The 16,173-nt window shown below is 53.2% G+C and overlaps 8 protein-coding genes across 8 annotated transcripts; 4 read left to right on the plus strand and 4 right to left on the minus strand.

Annotated features, from left to right (window-relative positions):
• Positions 1-415: 415 nt before the first annotated feature.
• A1O3_05119 (thioredoxin 1) lies at positions 416-865 on the plus strand (the record flags this gene model as incomplete). Its single annotated transcript, XM_007735246.1, has 1 exon — positions 416-865. The coding sequence occupies one exon, from the start codon at positions 416-418 to the stop codon at positions 863-865; it is 450 nt and encodes a 149-aa protein (XP_007733436.1).
• A 1,164-nt stretch (positions 866-2,029) lies between these two features.
• Positions 2,030-4,486, minus strand: A1O3_05120 (uncharacterized protein; the record flags this gene model as incomplete). Its single annotated transcript, XM_007735247.1, has 1 exon — positions 2,030-4,486. One exon carries the CDS (start codon positions 4,484-4,486, stop codon positions 2,030-2,032), a length of 2,457 nt encoding a protein of 818 aa, XP_007733437.1.
• A 196-nt stretch (positions 4,487-4,682) lies between these two features.
• A1O3_05121 (uncharacterized protein) lies at positions 4,683-5,420 on the minus strand (the record flags this gene model as incomplete). Its single annotated transcript, XM_007735248.1, has 3 exons — positions 4,683-4,874; positions 4,932-5,086; positions 5,195-5,420. The coding sequence occupies 3 exons, from the start codon at positions 5,418-5,420 to the stop codon at positions 4,683-4,685; spliced, it is 573 nt and encodes a 190-aa protein (XP_007733438.1).
• Positions 5,421-6,121: 701 nt separating this feature from the next.
• Positions 6,122-8,837, minus strand: A1O3_05122 (uncharacterized protein; the record flags this gene model as incomplete). Its single annotated transcript, XM_007735249.1, has 2 exons — positions 6,122-8,760; positions 8,822-8,837. The coding sequence occupies 2 exons, from the start codon at positions 8,835-8,837 to the stop codon at positions 6,122-6,124; spliced, it is 2,655 nt and encodes an 884-aa protein (XP_007733439.1).
• A 608-nt stretch (positions 8,838-9,445) lies between these two features.
• On the plus strand, positions 9,446-10,286 carry A1O3_05123 (uncharacterized protein; the record flags this gene model as incomplete). Its single annotated transcript, XM_007735250.1, has 3 exons — positions 9,446-9,520; positions 9,571-9,782; positions 9,842-10,286. The coding sequence occupies 3 exons, from the start codon at positions 9,446-9,448 to the stop codon at positions 10,284-10,286; spliced, it is 732 nt and encodes a 243-aa protein (XP_007733440.1).
• A 234-nt stretch (positions 10,287-10,520) lies between these two features.
• Positions 10,521-11,603, minus strand: A1O3_05124 (uncharacterized protein; the record flags this gene model as incomplete). Its single annotated transcript, XM_007735251.1, has 1 exon — positions 10,521-11,603. One exon carries the CDS (start codon positions 11,601-11,603, stop codon positions 10,521-10,523), a length of 1,083 nt encoding a protein of 360 aa, XP_007733441.1.
• Positions 11,604-13,517: 1,914 nt separating this feature from the next.
• On the plus strand, positions 13,518-14,117 carry A1O3_05125 (uncharacterized protein; the record flags this gene model as incomplete). Its single annotated transcript, XM_007735252.1, has 2 exons — positions 13,518-13,755; positions 13,813-14,117. The coding sequence occupies 2 exons, from the start codon at positions 13,518-13,520 to the stop codon at positions 14,115-14,117; spliced, it is 543 nt and encodes a 180-aa protein (XP_007733442.1).
• Positions 14,118-14,515: 398 nt separating this feature from the next.
• On the plus strand, positions 14,516-15,552 carry A1O3_05126 (uncharacterized protein; the record flags this gene model as incomplete). The annotated part of the gene is made up of 2 exons (XM_007735253.1): positions 14,516-14,603; positions 14,717-15,552. The coding sequence occupies 2 exons, from the start codon at positions 14,516-14,518 to the stop codon at positions 15,550-15,552; spliced, it is 924 nt and encodes a 307-aa protein (XP_007733443.1).
• Positions 15,553-16,173: the final 621 nt, after the last annotated feature.

Genomic DNA, 16,173 nt, shown 5'->3' on the forward strand with positions numbered 1-16,173 from the left:
GCTTTTGTGTTGGCCAGGCCTGCGCCCCTCTACCCCCCGTCTGCCTGCGCCTGCGCTGTTCCTACACATACAGACCGGGTGGTAGCTGTCTCGATTTCTAAGCCTCCCGTCATTTAAAAGCACGGCATCTCAACTGTCATTCTCGTCGGCGATCGTTTTGCTCCAAACATCACTCCAGCACCTTCCATCCTCGCCCCTTGTCCACCCTTTCCAGCATCAATCGCCTCACTCAGGTTTCGCTCTCCGTCCTTCCCACATAAATACCTTCGCCGTGGCTGCATCAATCCGCTTCTCCGCCATCAAGCTTCAGCGCTTTTTGCAATCCACTACCGTCCGAAGAACAACGACTGTAAACCAACACACGCGTCTCTTTACAAGCGCCAGTCCGGCACGTTTTTCACTTACCCCGAACAAAATGGTCGTCCACAATCTTGGAGAGTACGTAGCCTACCATCAAGCCAAGCTGCGTCAAGAACAAGCTGGGAACTCCTTTGCTACTTCTGCCTCATCTGCCCCCCAACCAGCCAAGAAATACGGTATTAACCCAATCCACAGCAAATCCTCCTTCAGCACCTCAGTCCTCTCAGCCCCCGCTGACCGACTGGTCGTTCTCGACTGCTTCGCCACCTGGTGCGGCCCTTGCAAGGTCATTGCTCCAGAGCTCGTCAAATTCAGCGAGTCCGAGGAGTTCAAAGACAAGGCCGATTTTTACAAGATCGACGTCGACGAGCTGCCTGACGTTGCCCAGGAGTTGGGTGTCAGAGCCATGCCCACCTTCATGCTCTTCAAGGGCGGCGAGAAGGTCGGCGAGGTCGTCGGTGCCAACAAGAGGGCGCTTGAACAGGCCATCAGAGCCAACTTGTGAAGTAGCCTCTCTCTACACTGCATCAAACACCATCCGGCTGATGTTGCCAGCGGATCATCGGATTGAGCACTAGTTAGGCACCCGGATGACGAACAAGAAAGTGGTCTCTCGACACAGTGGCGTCGCTAGGAACAGCCGTAAATGGGATGTAGAGGGCATAGCACAAATAGGCGAGCGCATCGATGGATTGAAGACGCTCAATGCATTCGATTGGTCCGCATCGACCAAAAACAGTACAGTCGAGAGTTCACGAGTTTGCTGTTGATTTTGCCGCTCCCGAATTTGTTGTGACTTCCTCTTATCTGAATGCCTAAGTCTGATCCGTGTCGGCCAAAGAAGAATAGGGCGGACTATCCAGTACACCACTATATCGAGTTTCGGCCCGTGTCTGCCCAAGTGTTGTCAGTCGTATGCTGTTCGCTCTTCGAAACCTTGCCGAAGCGGTGCCCTCCCCAGTTTATTTCGACATGCCCTGTCCGAGTAGTCTAAAATGGCCGTGATATGCCATTGTGCCGAGGTTGACGGCACTACTGATCGCTGAGCCTCATGATGAGGATGATGATGATGGTGGTCCCTAAAGCACGGGACGCTTCGACGACTTGACACCTTACAGAAGAATGCAGGTGAGACGGTCGTCAGTCGGGCCGAGAAGCAGAGAATCTATGAGCGAGGCAGTGAAGAGGCAGTGAAGATGCAGGGAGGATCATTACTTTGTGATTGATATCGCTATGATGTACAAGGGGTGGAATAAGTACTAGATACACAAAAAAGCCCACAGAGTGCCTGTTCTCCTCTATGCAGTCCGGAGCCAAATTGTGACCCCGAGCAAGTGGCTGGTTTGTACATAGAAGTCATTCAAGTCGTATCGGGGCCTCGCACGTACGTTTTGCGATCATACTCGTACGCGCGGGCCATGTGCTTCTTCCTCGTGGTGAGCAAGAATCGTCGTTGGCTCGACCGAGTCGAGTCGAGTCGAGCCGGAACCGTAAGGATTTAGAGGGTAGCTCAAGTGCATCCCAGGCTCCCAAGGATCGGCGGCATCCTTAAGATTAGCATTGATACATCCATCATCCGTGCCTTTGTTTTGAGGGCCGTATGGCCGATTGCACTCACTAGATCTCGGATCGATGTCACACTGTACAGCTTTTGACCCTATTAGTAGTATTAGACGACAGTTCCGCACTCCTTACAGCGAAAGCTCTGGCCCTTATCCGTCATGGTCGCCTTGAAGGTGTTGCTCCCACACTTTCTGCAACGGAGCTCATTCTTGCTGTCGGCACTCTTTCTCCGTCGGCCACGTAATCTGCGCGTGCTGTCCCTAATCCTCTCTCCGTCGCCATCCCCCTCTTGAGCGCTGGCGCTGGCGCTGTTCCCCTCAAGGTCTGAACCCGTGAGCTCGCTGGACAGCTGGCTCACATAGCTGCCCGACCGGGAAAGGGGATTTTCGTCAGTGTTGAGATGGGCAGGGCTCCGAGGTATGTGCCTGGCCATTGGCACTAATGTGTTCTTCACGTCCCACGCCAGATAGGACTGTTGGTCCACTAGAAGAAGAGGATTGCCGGGGTTGTGTGGGAGGCCTTCTGCAGCCGAATTGGAATTCACTAGCTCCACGCTTGTCGGGGTCGGCTCGGGGGGGTTGGATTGGGAAGCTGATTCCGCCAGAGGGGACTGGACCGATATCGACGGTCTATGTTGGACCTGATGCAAGGGTGAATGATATTCGGGAGATTTGACGGACGTGAGCGTCTCCTTGGACGGGGGCGATGCCCTTTGCATAGAAAGACGGGGCGAGATTAGTTTATGTGGTGATGCGCTACGTGACCGGTCGTCGTAGCCCAAGGAGCGACGAACCTCGAGCGCGCCAGTAGACCCGTTCACAGCGGCGTGATTGACGCTCACAGAGTTTCTCCAATTCAGGATCCGATCGGTCGAATGGTTTTTGGAGCTCATGGCAAAAGAGTTGCGACGCAAGGAAGTACTGCCAGAATGCCGCGTAGCCACAGATCCGCTCCGCCCAAGGACTTTTTTCGAGAACGTCGAGCTTGCGTCCCATGATTCTTGACGCCGCTTTTGAAATGCGCAATCCTGTCGAAATATCTTGATTTGCCCGGTATAGTCGGCGGTGACGATAATCTGACCGCCGGGATGTGCGTGTCGTGCTAGATATGCTGGTGTCTGAGGAGCGCGTTTGGGCGAATGTGATGTTCGCTTGTCTGGCATCAGATGCCTATCGTCTGAGTGGTTGCTGGTCGCCGCTCGGGAGGAGATGACAGAATCGGCACGACTGACCAGAGTCACAGGTGGCGGGTTGCACAAGTCGTAGAGAGGGTCTCCAGATTGTGCAAGCCAGCGCCTCGTCGTCTCTGGAGCTAGAAGCGCCGCGGTCACGATTGCTGAGTGAGCTTCAAATACCTCCATCGGGCGCTTGTCGTTGTCGGGTCTCTCATTGACAGAGGTAGGCCATAGATAGACCTTTCGATCCTCACTCCCACATATCACATATTTACCATCGTCGCTAAATGACGCATGGATTTGACTGCACGAATTCTCGTTCCCGCGAAATTTCACCTCAAGCGTTCTGTCCTTCAGGTTGTACATTCGCACTCGAGAGTCGTTGCTAGTAATCAAGAGCTTGACATCTGGCGGTGCATTCTCTCGAGGAAGGGCAATCGTGTCAATCCCTGTGATCTTGCTACCTTTGGCATTTTTCCCTCGCGCCGACCGCACATGAATCTGCGAATGTGCTTTGAGACCTTCGGTGTCGTAGAGTATGCATAACCCGTTCAGACATCCAGCAATAGCGGTCCTGCCATCTGGCGTAAATGCGACGGCAGTCACCATGTCCGGCACTTGCGCCCAGTACGCCACGGTTTTGTCAGGAATGCTCCATAGCCGTAACTTCGAATCCAGCGAGCCTGCTAGAAAGAAACGGTCGTCCCGCGGGTGAAACTGGATTGAAGTCACGAAGTCGTTGTGTTTGAAAGCACATAAGCATTCGGCTCGGCTGACATGGTACAATCTGACCGTCTTATCCATGGAGGAAGATAGGAGGAAGTTGTTTTTGCTCCAGCTCAGGTCCAAGATACTGGACGTGTGGCCCTCGTATTCGCGTAGCAGCTTGCTTTTGAAGACAGGTGCATTGAGCCTGACCCGTTCGCCCTCCCGGTTAGTCTCAGACAGCTTCTCCTCTACTTCACGATCGTCAGCTGTGGAAATCACCTCCCAGACTCGTAGCTTTCTGTCCTGGCCCGCAGCGGCAAGGTATTTCCCGTCCTTTGAGAACTCCATGGCCCATATTGCATTACTCGCTGGGTTCGTCGGTGGAGGAGGGTTGCTGGAGGGCGGTTCATTGATGCTGTGAATCTTGGAATCTATTGACGCCTTGCGTCCTTTGGATTTCGGTGCATCCAAGATAACCTGGGCCAAAAACAGCCTATCAAAGTCCTTACGTTTTCTGTATTGGGCCTTGACCTTGATATACCGAGGAGGAGCAGGGAATTTGGGTATGAAGCCGACAGGCTGAGAGAAGACTTCGGCCTCGATACCACCAGATCGGTTCTCGGAGATTTCTGAGGAAGTGTCGTCGCGAAGGTCGAAGGAATCGCGCTTCTTGGTGCCCATTATCCGGCTCAGGAAGGATACACCTTTCCTGCCAACACATGTAGGTCAGCCTTGAGATCTCGAGGGTCTTGCATGAGGCACGTGCTGTGATTGGCAGCCAGAAGACAGGAGGACGACAGTCGTTCATGTACAAGAGCATTTCAGACCACGGCTGCAAATTTCTGTGTTTTGTCCCTTCTGCTAGCCCTGGTACAACTCACTTCTTGTCCTTGCTCAGTTTGCCACTAGCAGCGCTGTCAACTCTTCGCAGGGCTGTCGGATCGGAACCCGTCCTGGCCAAGTGCTGCTCTTCGGCAGGACCGGGTTCCACATGGAGAGCCTTGGAAGACACACCGCTCTGGGAGATTTGCTGTGGCCGGCTTTGCGACTGTGTGCGCTCCAGAATTTGCTACCAATGCATGAGCTAGACCGCCTCGTCACATGTGGGTATGGGACGGGAGCGCACCCTTGAGATGGGGTCCAGGGCCAGCTGAGCAGTGCCGGCCTGGGCCTCCGAAGAGCTGACGGCGGGATTCATCGTGGGAGAACTTGCTGAGTTCAAGGCAGCGTTGTGGACGTCGTCAATAGGAGGAGCAACATTCGTATATGCGGCGGAGGGATCTAGAGCACATAAAGTACAGTCAGCGCAAACCCGGAAGTATGACCACGGCCAGAACCCTAAACAGAAGAGAGGCTGAGGCGCATCATATAACAATGCCACGGACGTACTCGTACAGCTGATTTGAGAGCCATTGGTGGAGGTGGTGGTAATGTTTGGTATAGGAACTGCTGTTGTTGTTGGTGACGATACTGGTGCTGGTGCTGGTGCTGGCGTGGGTGTCTTTGAGGTGCGTTCTGCCTGCGCAAGCATAATCATGTCACCAGTATTAGCAGCAGGACCGCCCGCAGCACCGCCCGCAGCACCGCCTGTAGCAGCAGAGGATGCGGGCGCCATTGCCGAGGCGGCCGCCGGAAGATCACCAGCACCTCGACTCCCAACCACAGCCGGCGGCGCGACCTTTGCTGCCAGGGACATTACCGTTCAACAAGAGCAATATACCAATGCATTCGAGGCAGAGAAGACGCAAACCCAGATCAGGCAGAACACAGGCAGAACAGGTGCCTACTACTGCTCCCATCTTGAACTTTTTGCTACCTAAAGCTATCCACTTTACGTGTCCACGCCTTGGCCCATTCTGCATCTTGTTTGTGTCCTCCGTATTCTTATTCTTGTTTGATCTGGGGCCGGGGCCCTCAGGCGTGCAACATCGTGGTACGTAGGTTGTGCAAAGGTAGAACGGGGCGCCTTGGCCTCGGCCGTCGCTCGATTTGTGTGTTGGTTGCGACTGGCTGATTTCTCCCAGTATCTTTCCAACGGTCGATCGCCCTTGTTGCTTATTGTCTGATGGAGCGAAGATGGATGGGTACACGAGTATGCATAACTTTTTGTGTCGGCGGGTAATTGTCCAAGACACCGAAGTGTCACTAAATCTTCGGCCGAAGCGAATACGATATGCATACGACAACAGCACCATACGGGATCCGGAGTCAATTTGGCCCCAAAGGCACCGAAAACACGCCCGAGCGCCGTTCGACGGGCGCTCTCTGACACCCAACTAATGTTTTCATGCCATCTGCACACTCTTGACTCGACTATCAGTGCTCTTGGTTGGCAATCCTGCCCAAGTAGCCCAATAGAAAAGCCTTGTTCTCAGCGCCCGTCTGTCGTTTCTCACCAGCTGCACGTGTCGTTCCAGGTCCACTAGCAATTGACGCGAGACTCCCCACCCTGGACGTTCGAGTCGAGATCGGCTCCGAGCCGGGCAACGCCATCTCAAGGTCAGTATTGTATAACTGGCTTGCTGACAATGGTGAGACTATGCCCGAACCAGGCTGGCCAGTCGTAGCCCTGGGCGTGGTGTCTGGTCCTCTACCGAAAAGAGACAGCAATCTTTGCTTCTGGTCTTCTATCTGAGACGGCTGACGACGGGGTGTCAACATTTCACCTGCATCCGATGTCACAGCAGAAGTTGACGGAGATGGTGCAGCTTTCTCCCTGACGGCTCGCTGAGTCGGTAGAGATTCGCTTGCAACTGCTGGCGGTGGAGTCGCTTCAGAGGCGGCTTCGCTTGTTTGTGGCCGTCGAAGTATCTGAGGTTGAAACGGCTTACTCGGGGTTTTGGACGTCGCTCTTTCTCGTGCCGTTCGTTTCGGCGGTCCTTTTTGTCCTCTAGGGGATCGGGGAGCTTGCGAACGCGCTTCTTCGGATCTTATCAAAATCTTGACTGGTGCAGGTTGGTTCGGATCATAGAGCGTGCGGTTCGTAGGGAGTGGGCTTCGCCGCATTTCACTAGTCATTTGCCTTGTGGACTTCGACACCACATCAAATTCTGGCTGGTTCAGAGGGCCGCTGACAGTCGCGGCTGTCTCTCCCTCACGGGGAGATGGACGCTTAGCTCTAGCTTCGTGATGTGACGGAGCTTTCCCATCTTGTCTCAACAGATTAAGGAGGAGTCCATTCTTGTTGGCTTGTAGCTCCGGGTGGGTTTGGATAGGGTTTGTAGCTGCGAGTTCAACCGGGGGGTCCTGGAGAGGCGTAGGTCCTTCAGCGGGCTTGGGTCTGGGGGGTTGACTGAACAAATCAAGGAGAGAAGTCCTATGCGCATCAACAGGTCGCGGTAAAGACGCTGACACCCGGTACTGGCTCGGGCCCTTTTCACCAATTGCTGTGATTGCGCCAACTGTGGCCCGACCATTGACCTGCGGTAGTTGTACTTGATCATCGAAAGACGGCTTGTCTGCAGGAGCGGCCGTCGGCGCAGGTGGGCTTGTTGCACCCTTGAACACATCCAACAATGCTTTCGTATGGTTCGTCAGCTTAGGCAGTGCGCTCGCCGGAGGCACGCGTGGCTGGAGCCTTTGGCCGGCTCCCTGCTGCACGAAGTGAGGGTCCCCATTCTGTTGATAAGGCGCAACATGGGCCCCGGAATGCCATGACTCCAGTCTGGCAGGTTTTTTAATAGGCGAATCTGGGTTTAGACCATTGAAGTACTGAGGGGAAGGCTGGAATTGGTCTTCAGGCCGCGGGTGAAACTCTGGTGGCGGCTGGCCTTGATCCAATTGTGGCGGGCGCACATGCGACTTGTGGGGTGATTGCTGTGCTTGGGGTAATGTTGATATCTGCTCGAACGGTGTATGAGGAGGTAGGATGCGTGGAGGACCTTGAGGTCCAGATCGTAATAATGCCAAAAGTGCATGGGATTTCTCTGCATCCACCTGTGGCATGTGACTAGGTTGCGGCGTGGGTTCAAGCGGTGCGGGCTGTGAAGGCTGCACAGGCTGTGAGAATTGCGAAGGTTGTGCAGAGCCGATGTTGAGGATTTCTTTGAGATGCAATGTAGGATCAAACGCAGTTGGCGCGGAGACCTCTGGCAAGTCACTAGAGACTTGTTTTCTAGGTCCTGCGAGTTCCGCTCCCACACCGTCGGTCTCGCGATCGTCTGTAGTACTAACCTCCTCAGGCACCATGGGCGGTGCTGCAAGCTGAGAGCTGTACCGATTTTCTTTCTTTCGTTGTTGGGCGATCCATTTCTTAAGTGGATTTAAGAAAGGCGCGACCATATAGAACTTGTTGGCGTTGAGAGAAGGTTGATCTGTCCCACTGCCTTCGTGCTGACGGCTCTTCTTCAATGTCGGCAAATCTGTCAATTTGTACCATTCAATTTTGCTGATTTCCTTGCGCGTCTTTGGCTCAAAGTGAGTATCCTTAGGTACTCCTCTGAATACGTATAGTCTCATATGCTGTTCCCTCATCGTGACTTCGATATACTTCATCTCGTTTTCGTCTTTCACGAGCCCAGCTGCCCGAATGTCAAAACCTGTCTCTTCGTAGACCTCGCGGACAGCACAGTCCAGGTCGTTCTCATCTTTGTTGATCTTGCCCCTGGGAAAGCTCCAATTCGCGCTCTTCTTCCAGCCCTTGACGAGGACAACTTCGTCCATGGCCTCATTTAGCATGATCGCACCACGGACTGGGACACGCGATTTGTACGCCAGAAACTCCGCAAACGCCGTAGTATGGTGTTGAGCCGACCATTGTGAGAATAGCGGACAATGTTGAAAGATGCGTAGACTGAATGCGCGGAGAGAAAGGGATGGCAGCGAAGGGTCAAGGGGACGGATAAAGTCCTCGTAAAACCATTGTGCCTCTTCAACTTGGAAGCAGATCCGCTCCACGGATTGGAGCTCTTCCGGGGGCAAGTTTATGATGAATCGGACACATAGGTCATCCAGCCCTGACACAGGGTCGGTGTTAGCATTAATCACACAGTCATGTCGGGGGGAGGGGGATCTTACAGTCCTCCAGCTGCATCTCTCGAGTTCGTCGTGGCCGAGATAGGGTGTACGACCATTGCCACGACCTCCGAGGTCCTTAGGGAGAGAAGCTGCTAGCCAGATCGCTCGACCGTGAATTGCACTGCCTCAAGACTAACTGTCGCGGCCGGGTGTCTATAATGAGTTTTGGAAGTTGTGGGGTTAGCTAGTCTCTTGAGGAGCAACAGTCCAGGTATGAGAAAGAAACACGAAACAGAAGCGAAGCGGTGGCTGAAGGTCGAAAGGTGTGGCTCGTCGCTCGTGGCTGTGCAGTGTGGCTCAGTCGAGGATTGCACCCAACCGCGTTTGGCCAGACTCGCCCAATACTTGTTTATGACGCAGCCGCGCGCGCGGGTGTTTCGAGAGCGCAAGCAGGATTTCAGCAGCCATCACAACCTCGAACTTGACTCGCTGGCAGCACTTGACTTCACGCAGGCTGTGACAGCCATCCCTTGTCTCCTTTGTTTGAAGTATGAACAGCCTGCCTTACCCGCCTTCACATAAAGTCCGACTCATAAGTCTTTGTGACACTTACTCTTCCTACCGACTCTATCTTTTGCTTTCCTTGTCCTCCCACCTCGATCCATCTTGCTCCCAACCACAACCATGACCTCCCTTGCAGCCAAATTCGTGGCCAGAAGACTGTTCAAGGAGACATCGGCCAACAAACAAGGGCAGGAGGTACATGTTCTCGTAGAAGCTCGTCATTGACCATGGCTCACATGTTGCAGGATCCCTACTTCGAAACCGTCCCGGCGACCAGGCTAGGAGGAATTTACAAAACCACCAAGAAGCGGCGCAGAGCTCTCCCACCCGGCCTGACTGCGCAAGAAGAAAAACTTCTCACAAAGGCAAAGAGAAGAGCCTATCGCATCGATCTTTCCCTCGGCAATTTCTGTGGTACACGATTTGGATGGGGTGCGGTCATTGGCTTGATTCCTGGGTATGCAAAATGTCTCAAGTTATGGAGACTTCCGTACAATTGTACTGACTTTGGTTCAGCATAGGCGATGTGCTTGATCTCCTCCTCGCTTTCATGGTGTACAGGACCTGCTGCTCGGTTGAACCAGATCTGCCCGCTTCTGTCAAGCTGCGTATGAAGATCAACATGGCCATTGACTTCGCAATTGGTCTGGTACCGTTTGTTGGGGACATTGCAGATGCGGCATATAAATGCAATACCAGGAACGTGGTCCTCCTCGAGAAAGAGCTGCGTGAGCGTGGCCAAAAGAGAATTAAGGGCACTCCACAAGCCAACTTAGCAGATCCGAGTCTGCCTCATGAGTTCGATCATGAAAACCAGGAACATTTGTTGAACCAACAAAATGGACCACCGCCAAGATACACCTCCACACGCCAATCTAGAAAATCTCGTCGAGACCGCGATAGAGATCATGATGTCGAACAGGGGAGGGAGATCCCGCCGGCATTACCAGCCCGGACTTGAGCTGCTTGATGTGTGGCGTTGATGGTACACCCAGTGGCTTTGATGGGTTAATGCAGCTACTAATCAAACTGCTTGTCAAGCGGTAGGGTCAATCGACAAGAACGACCCTCTTTTTCTTCCCTCTTTTCCTTGTCTTTGGGAGCAGAGTTGTCCCCAGAAATGCGATAATCTCTGCAGAACTTCCCTATCCATGGCACACCCGTGAGGGACGGCGTTTCCGTAGAATACCAGAGCTTAGGACTTGATGTCATTCCTCATCCTGTCGCATCCGTAGCACAGATTCCCGTCCGGATTGAGAAGCCCTTGACTTCGCACGATTAGCCTGATACAGACTGGACAGGTAGCCGTAATAGTAGACGCCTGCCTCCCGTCGAGCTTGCTTGCTGTCCGGACGACATTCGCCATGATACCAGGATACTTTTCCCCCTGCGAATGAATATAGGTTCTCAGGAGGGTGTCGATTGAAGTGTGTCGCATGGCAGTAGGCGGCGCAGTTGTCTCACCAGAGTCCGCCACTTTCGCCAGTAACGGATCGGGCACCAGTTGGGCATAGCTCTGTAGCTCGGTTTTAAACAAGTCACGCATCGGATAGTTGGAATTGATCCCATGCAGTGAGGGACCATCAGCGATCGTGGAAGGGACCGACCCACCTCGGCCTTTGGCAACATCTGCCAGTACGAGCGCGGCCAGCCTGCTGTCAGAGTGGCCCCAGACAACACTTTCACAGCCGTGCTGTCGCGCCGCTGACACAATCAGACGCTGGAGTAGAATGGACTGCAAGTCTGCACGGGCGGTTACAGACGTCGCACAGGAGAGCATTCGGTTCAGGAAGCTCTCATCTGACTCGCTTCCATGCCTCCGAAGGCCGAGGTGTTCAAAGTCTCTTTCGATGTGGGTGTCTAACTTGAACACAGCCTGTAGGTCGAGCAGTGGAAGGATGCGGTGCGCTGAGAATTTACGTGCCAGCTCCTCATAGTCGCCCTTCAGCGTCGTCGAGCCTTCGTCTTCCGGGAGGACAACACGAAGCACCACGAGGTCGTACGCCGTCCGGTTTCGACTTGCAATCTGTCTCTGGAGCTGTGCATCAAGGACGTGCAACAAGACCAAGGAAGATACTCCCCCAGAAACTGGAAGCAGCAGCCGGCGCCGGTCGTCTCCAGAAAGAGTTTTGAACCGAAAGGACTCCATGCGTTTGAGCACTTTGGAGGTGACATATCGCATGAAACAGGCAGAACATAAACGCCGGTTTCTGATGGAGAGACTGGCGTCTCGCTCGCGACAGTCGACACAGAGGTCGGTGGTGGCAGGGTCGTCCATTATAGCAGGCATCGAGGGCGCTATGGAATGCAATAACGATAGCTGAAGCCGCCGACGGTTGGTTTCACTCCAAGACTCCGAGGTTGTAGGTCAACAAGGCGCCGCAGAAAATTGTCCGAGTCAAAAGTCGCCCGCGCTGCCGGCACCAAGGCTCAGGGTTAGGCGATTAAAAGCACAGTCCAGACTCCATAGTAACTACTAGACGAGGCTTAGGCTCCCAAGCCTAAGGGGCTGGTGCCACAGATCCCCCGTTCGGCCTCCTTAGCCCGCCACAGGCTTATGCATGCCTTGGATCATGCCTTAGAAATATCTTATGCCCCGCAACAAGACAATAAGGGCACCACTGATGAGTAGGAATTCTGCTCAATCGTGTTGTGTAGTTGGATGGCTGTACCAAATTGGTTCGATTGAGACACAACCGTCCGGAACCCGAAGGTAGACAGACCAGTTGTCAGGTTTGACTTGAAGGTAGGGATCAGAAGAGAGGCTATTGCGTGATGATCAAATCTTCCATCAGACTGCAGGCAGCAAAACGACATTACAGACACCAATGATTCCTCTCTACAAAAGTATGAACAACGCCGTCACGTGTGCGATAGACCTCGGTCACATGACTCCGTCGGAGGAGTGACAACCTCAGGGGAGAGGCTTGGTGGACGCCGATATCGGGAAGTTGAAGCTTACCAGGGAAAGGTCAATCGCAAATGGATCGATGTTAGGTATGGCCTGCTTTCTTCTTGATAGTCGGGGATAGGAGGCGAGTCAGGCGAGTGAACTTCCGAAGATTTAGAGTACCTGGGACAGCTTCCAATGGTTTGGATTCAACATCCAAACTAGGCCTCTGCACTTGGTACACGGTAGCCATGCCAGGAATGAACTACCTATCTGTCGGATTGCGGCCCGAACATTCAGTCTTCATCTAACGTGGATGACCTGTCCAGATGGGATCGGACATTGGCCTCTTCGACGGGTCTGTTGCTGAGAGTTGGGCAATTAGGCAGTAGGTATCGGATGTGACAGGATAGCGTGTGTAGCACATGTGCCTGAAGAATCGTCCTCATCTGCTTGCCGGATTGTTAGAGTTCCGAAAGAGCCATGGACGAGAAGAGCTGCTGCCCATCATCAACAAGGAAGAGTCGTCGACTTGAGCGTACGTCGCGCTTTCTGCCCCTGCAAGCATCTCTAGGTAACCAGTATAAATTGCCTAGCTCCCTGCTGCTATAGCTAGTAGTAACACTGTCGTGCTAGCTGGCAACATGACTCGGGAGAGATCTCCTCATTCTTTGCTCGTATCTGCTCAGATGTCTTTGGATCCATTGCGATGTAGTGTGTATGTGGACAGGCAGTCCTACATGTCCTGTCACGGGTTAACAGCTGGAGGAACATTTGCCCTGGATATATATCCACGAGAAATGGCCAGGAGGGTATGGTCACTACTGTGGTGTCGGCTCGTCCAAAAGCAACTTCCCAGAGAGCAGTCTGCGCTAGGATTATCTGGGGTTAGTAATAGCTAGGTAATAGCTCGGGTGCGTCAACCACACGTATGCGGTGATATGTGGTGGTATGTGGTGATATTGGTGGTATGTGGTGGTATTGGTGGTATCAACCATGATATGACGTAGTAGAGCTGCATCCTACTCGTACGGCTCTGATGCCTGTATTGATGCAAGATCCAGGACTGCATCCATCCTAGATGCTGCGCCCCCATGATAAGAACCCCAAATATCGATGGGTTGAATGACCCGACTGCTTCCTCAGTTACATTTTGTACCTTGTGGCCTTTTTGAACCGCAGTCTCACTCTCGCGGCACACCATATTGCTGGCATTTCCCCGCATTCCTCGCATTCCCTTTGGCATTCAGCTCATTCCTTGAAGAAGCCCATAACCACCATACGGCCAACACCACCACCATCATGAGCGCTATCGAGAACATCTACCAACCTGTCACCGATTTCACTGACAAAGTCATGGGCACGGGACCCGCACAGTCAGGCGAAGAGCCGCTATCTGGTATACAAGGCGAAGGGACCGCAGACGACCCCTACGACCAAGGAAATGTCGAACAACCCGCGGAGTCGGGAGAAGAACCTCCATCAGGGATTCAAGGCAAAGGCACAGCAACAGACCCATATGATGGAGGAAATGCACCAGGTGAGATTTGTTGTCGTAATGCTGCTCCTGTCCTATACTGAATCAGTCCGGGTATAGAAAACCCATCGAAATCCGATAGCCCAACACTTGTCGCTCCCGCACAAGCGACGAACGACTCTGCCAAGTCAACCGTTGCCTCAGGCAATTCCACAGCATCCAAGCCGGTCACAGTTGATGGCGAAGATACCCGAGGACGAGATCCGTTGAAAGCCCCCCCAAGACGCCGACAGGAAGAGGGCGACGTGAGTCCGGGCACATTGGCTGATGGCTCACATGTACCAACCAGCGGGGATCGTGGAGAGAACTACGAACCTGGGAAGTTGAGTAAGCTGAAGGGCAAGCTGTCATTTGGGAGACACTGAAACAGGAGAACTGAGAATGTGTGCAGACGCACGTAGTTCACGAATCCTCCTGTGTAAACCAGGGCTGGACAGAGGTTGGCGTACTCATGAGAGCCTGTATGTGATATGATAAGGAATAACGAAAACAATTGTGTTCAACACTTCAGTTTCCGTTGGATATCACAGCGTAGTACGGAGTACTCCGTAGGTGCGCCCAACGGAGATCGCCCAAATGGCACGACATAATAACTGCATGTTCGTCAACATCTCGCAAAGCTCATCATCGCCCAACTCATCGTCTGACTAATGTGCGGTTGCATAAGCACTGTCAGAATTAACTTGATAGTCACTTGTTGCTGCCTTGACATCTAAATCTTGAGGGTCTCCAGCAACCTTAGCTTGACAGACTATCTGAAAACATGTCTGTCGCAGATATTCCTAAGATCGACGCAGGAAGCCTCTTCAACGTCAATGGCCTCGTTGCCGTTGTGACTGGCGGTGGCTCAGGTACGGATTTCCCAAATTGTGGACTATTCTCTTCCTCTCCTACGATGTGACTCCTTTTTCCCCAGCTCCTGCCTGCCCCGTGCGTGTCCTCAATACTGATTGAATTAATAAAGGCCTGGGACGAATGATGGCTAGGGCTTTGGCGGCCAATGGAGCCTCCAAGGTGTTTATCATTGGACGTCGCGAGGCTTCCTTGAACGAAACGGCCAATTCTGTCCCGGGAAATACCATCGTGCCGGTGGTGGGGGATGTTACGTCTAAGGACTCTTTACAGAAATGCGTCGAGAGAGTCCGAGCAGAAGTTGACGCAATTGACGTCCTCGTCGCAAATTCGGGCATATCTGGTCCTTCTGTCCCGACGCTAGATGCAAATCGACAGCCCCTGTCCATCGACAAGCTGGTAGACAACATGTGGGCGCCTGAACCGGAGGCAGTGAACTCGACCTACGCCGTCAATTTGACAGGCATCCATTTCACTGTTGCGGCATTTCTGCCATTCCTCCATGAGGCGAACAAGAAGCGGCCACAACCACCAACAGCAGAGAACTTCAGGCCCCGGCCTCAGATCATCACTACGGGTTCAATTGGTGGGTATAATAGGCAACCACTGTCAAGCCTCTCTTACGGCCCGAGCAAGGCTGGAGTGATTCATCTCACCAAACAGCTGGCCACAGTCCTAGTTCCGTACGATATCAGGGCCAATATCATTGCTCCCGGACTCTACTATTCCGAGATGACAGAGACCATGTACAAAAATCAAGGGAGAGCGGAAGGTCACAATGTCGAAGGCACCTTCCCCAAAGATATTATCCCTGCCACCAGGAGCGGAGATGAACAAGACATGGCCGGAGTGATTCTATGGCTGTGCTCCAGGGCCGGAGCCTACATTAACGGATGCACTGTGGTGACTGACGGCGGTCGGCTTGGAGTTCTGCCATCTTCTTACTGAACGATTTCCTAGGCAAGGCTTGTCTTTCATGGCACTGTGAGCGATAGACTCAAGATATAGAGGTCTAGAAATATGGCTAGCGTAGAACGATACAGAAACAGGAGAGCCGTTACACCACCAAAGTGTGAAGTATCTATTTTTTATTCCTGGGTTGTTTATTTGATGAAGTGTTGTGTCCAGTGTCACAGTTCGACTTCCCATGGCTGAGAATTCGGGTTGAAGCAGTGGCGTGACCATGGGTCACAGAGAGCCGAGATGAGACGAGCAGGCCAGGGAGATTCGATGGTAGAGAGGAGAGGACAAGCACAAGCTCAGTCTTCTACTGTGTGTGTTGGCCATTTGATGATGAGGCCATAGTAGTACGATAGGGAACCAGGAATGCCGAATGTTGGCCTAAGGCCCCTTGACGCTTGTCAGTGTGGTGTTGCCCCCTCCCAGTCGCCTAGGGTCTGTGAGTGACGACCCACGATGCAGGAACCACCAGAACCGAATGATGCCACTGCGCGAGCTGCCCACCTGCCGCAACCCACCGCCCAGGCTTGGCCAATACCATTGGTCGGCTCTATACTCACAAGGGTTCCGACTAGGCCACTTTGGACCTCGAAGCTTTAGCTCTGTCAC

This window comes from Capronia epimyces (assembly GCF_000585565.1).
Source record: "Capronia epimyces CBS 606.96 chromosome Unknown aczIQ-supercont1.4, whole genome shotgun sequence".
Classification (NCBI taxonomy): Eukaryota; Fungi; Ascomycota; class Eurotiomycetes; order Chaetothyriales; family Herpotrichiellaceae; genus Capronia; species Capronia epimyces.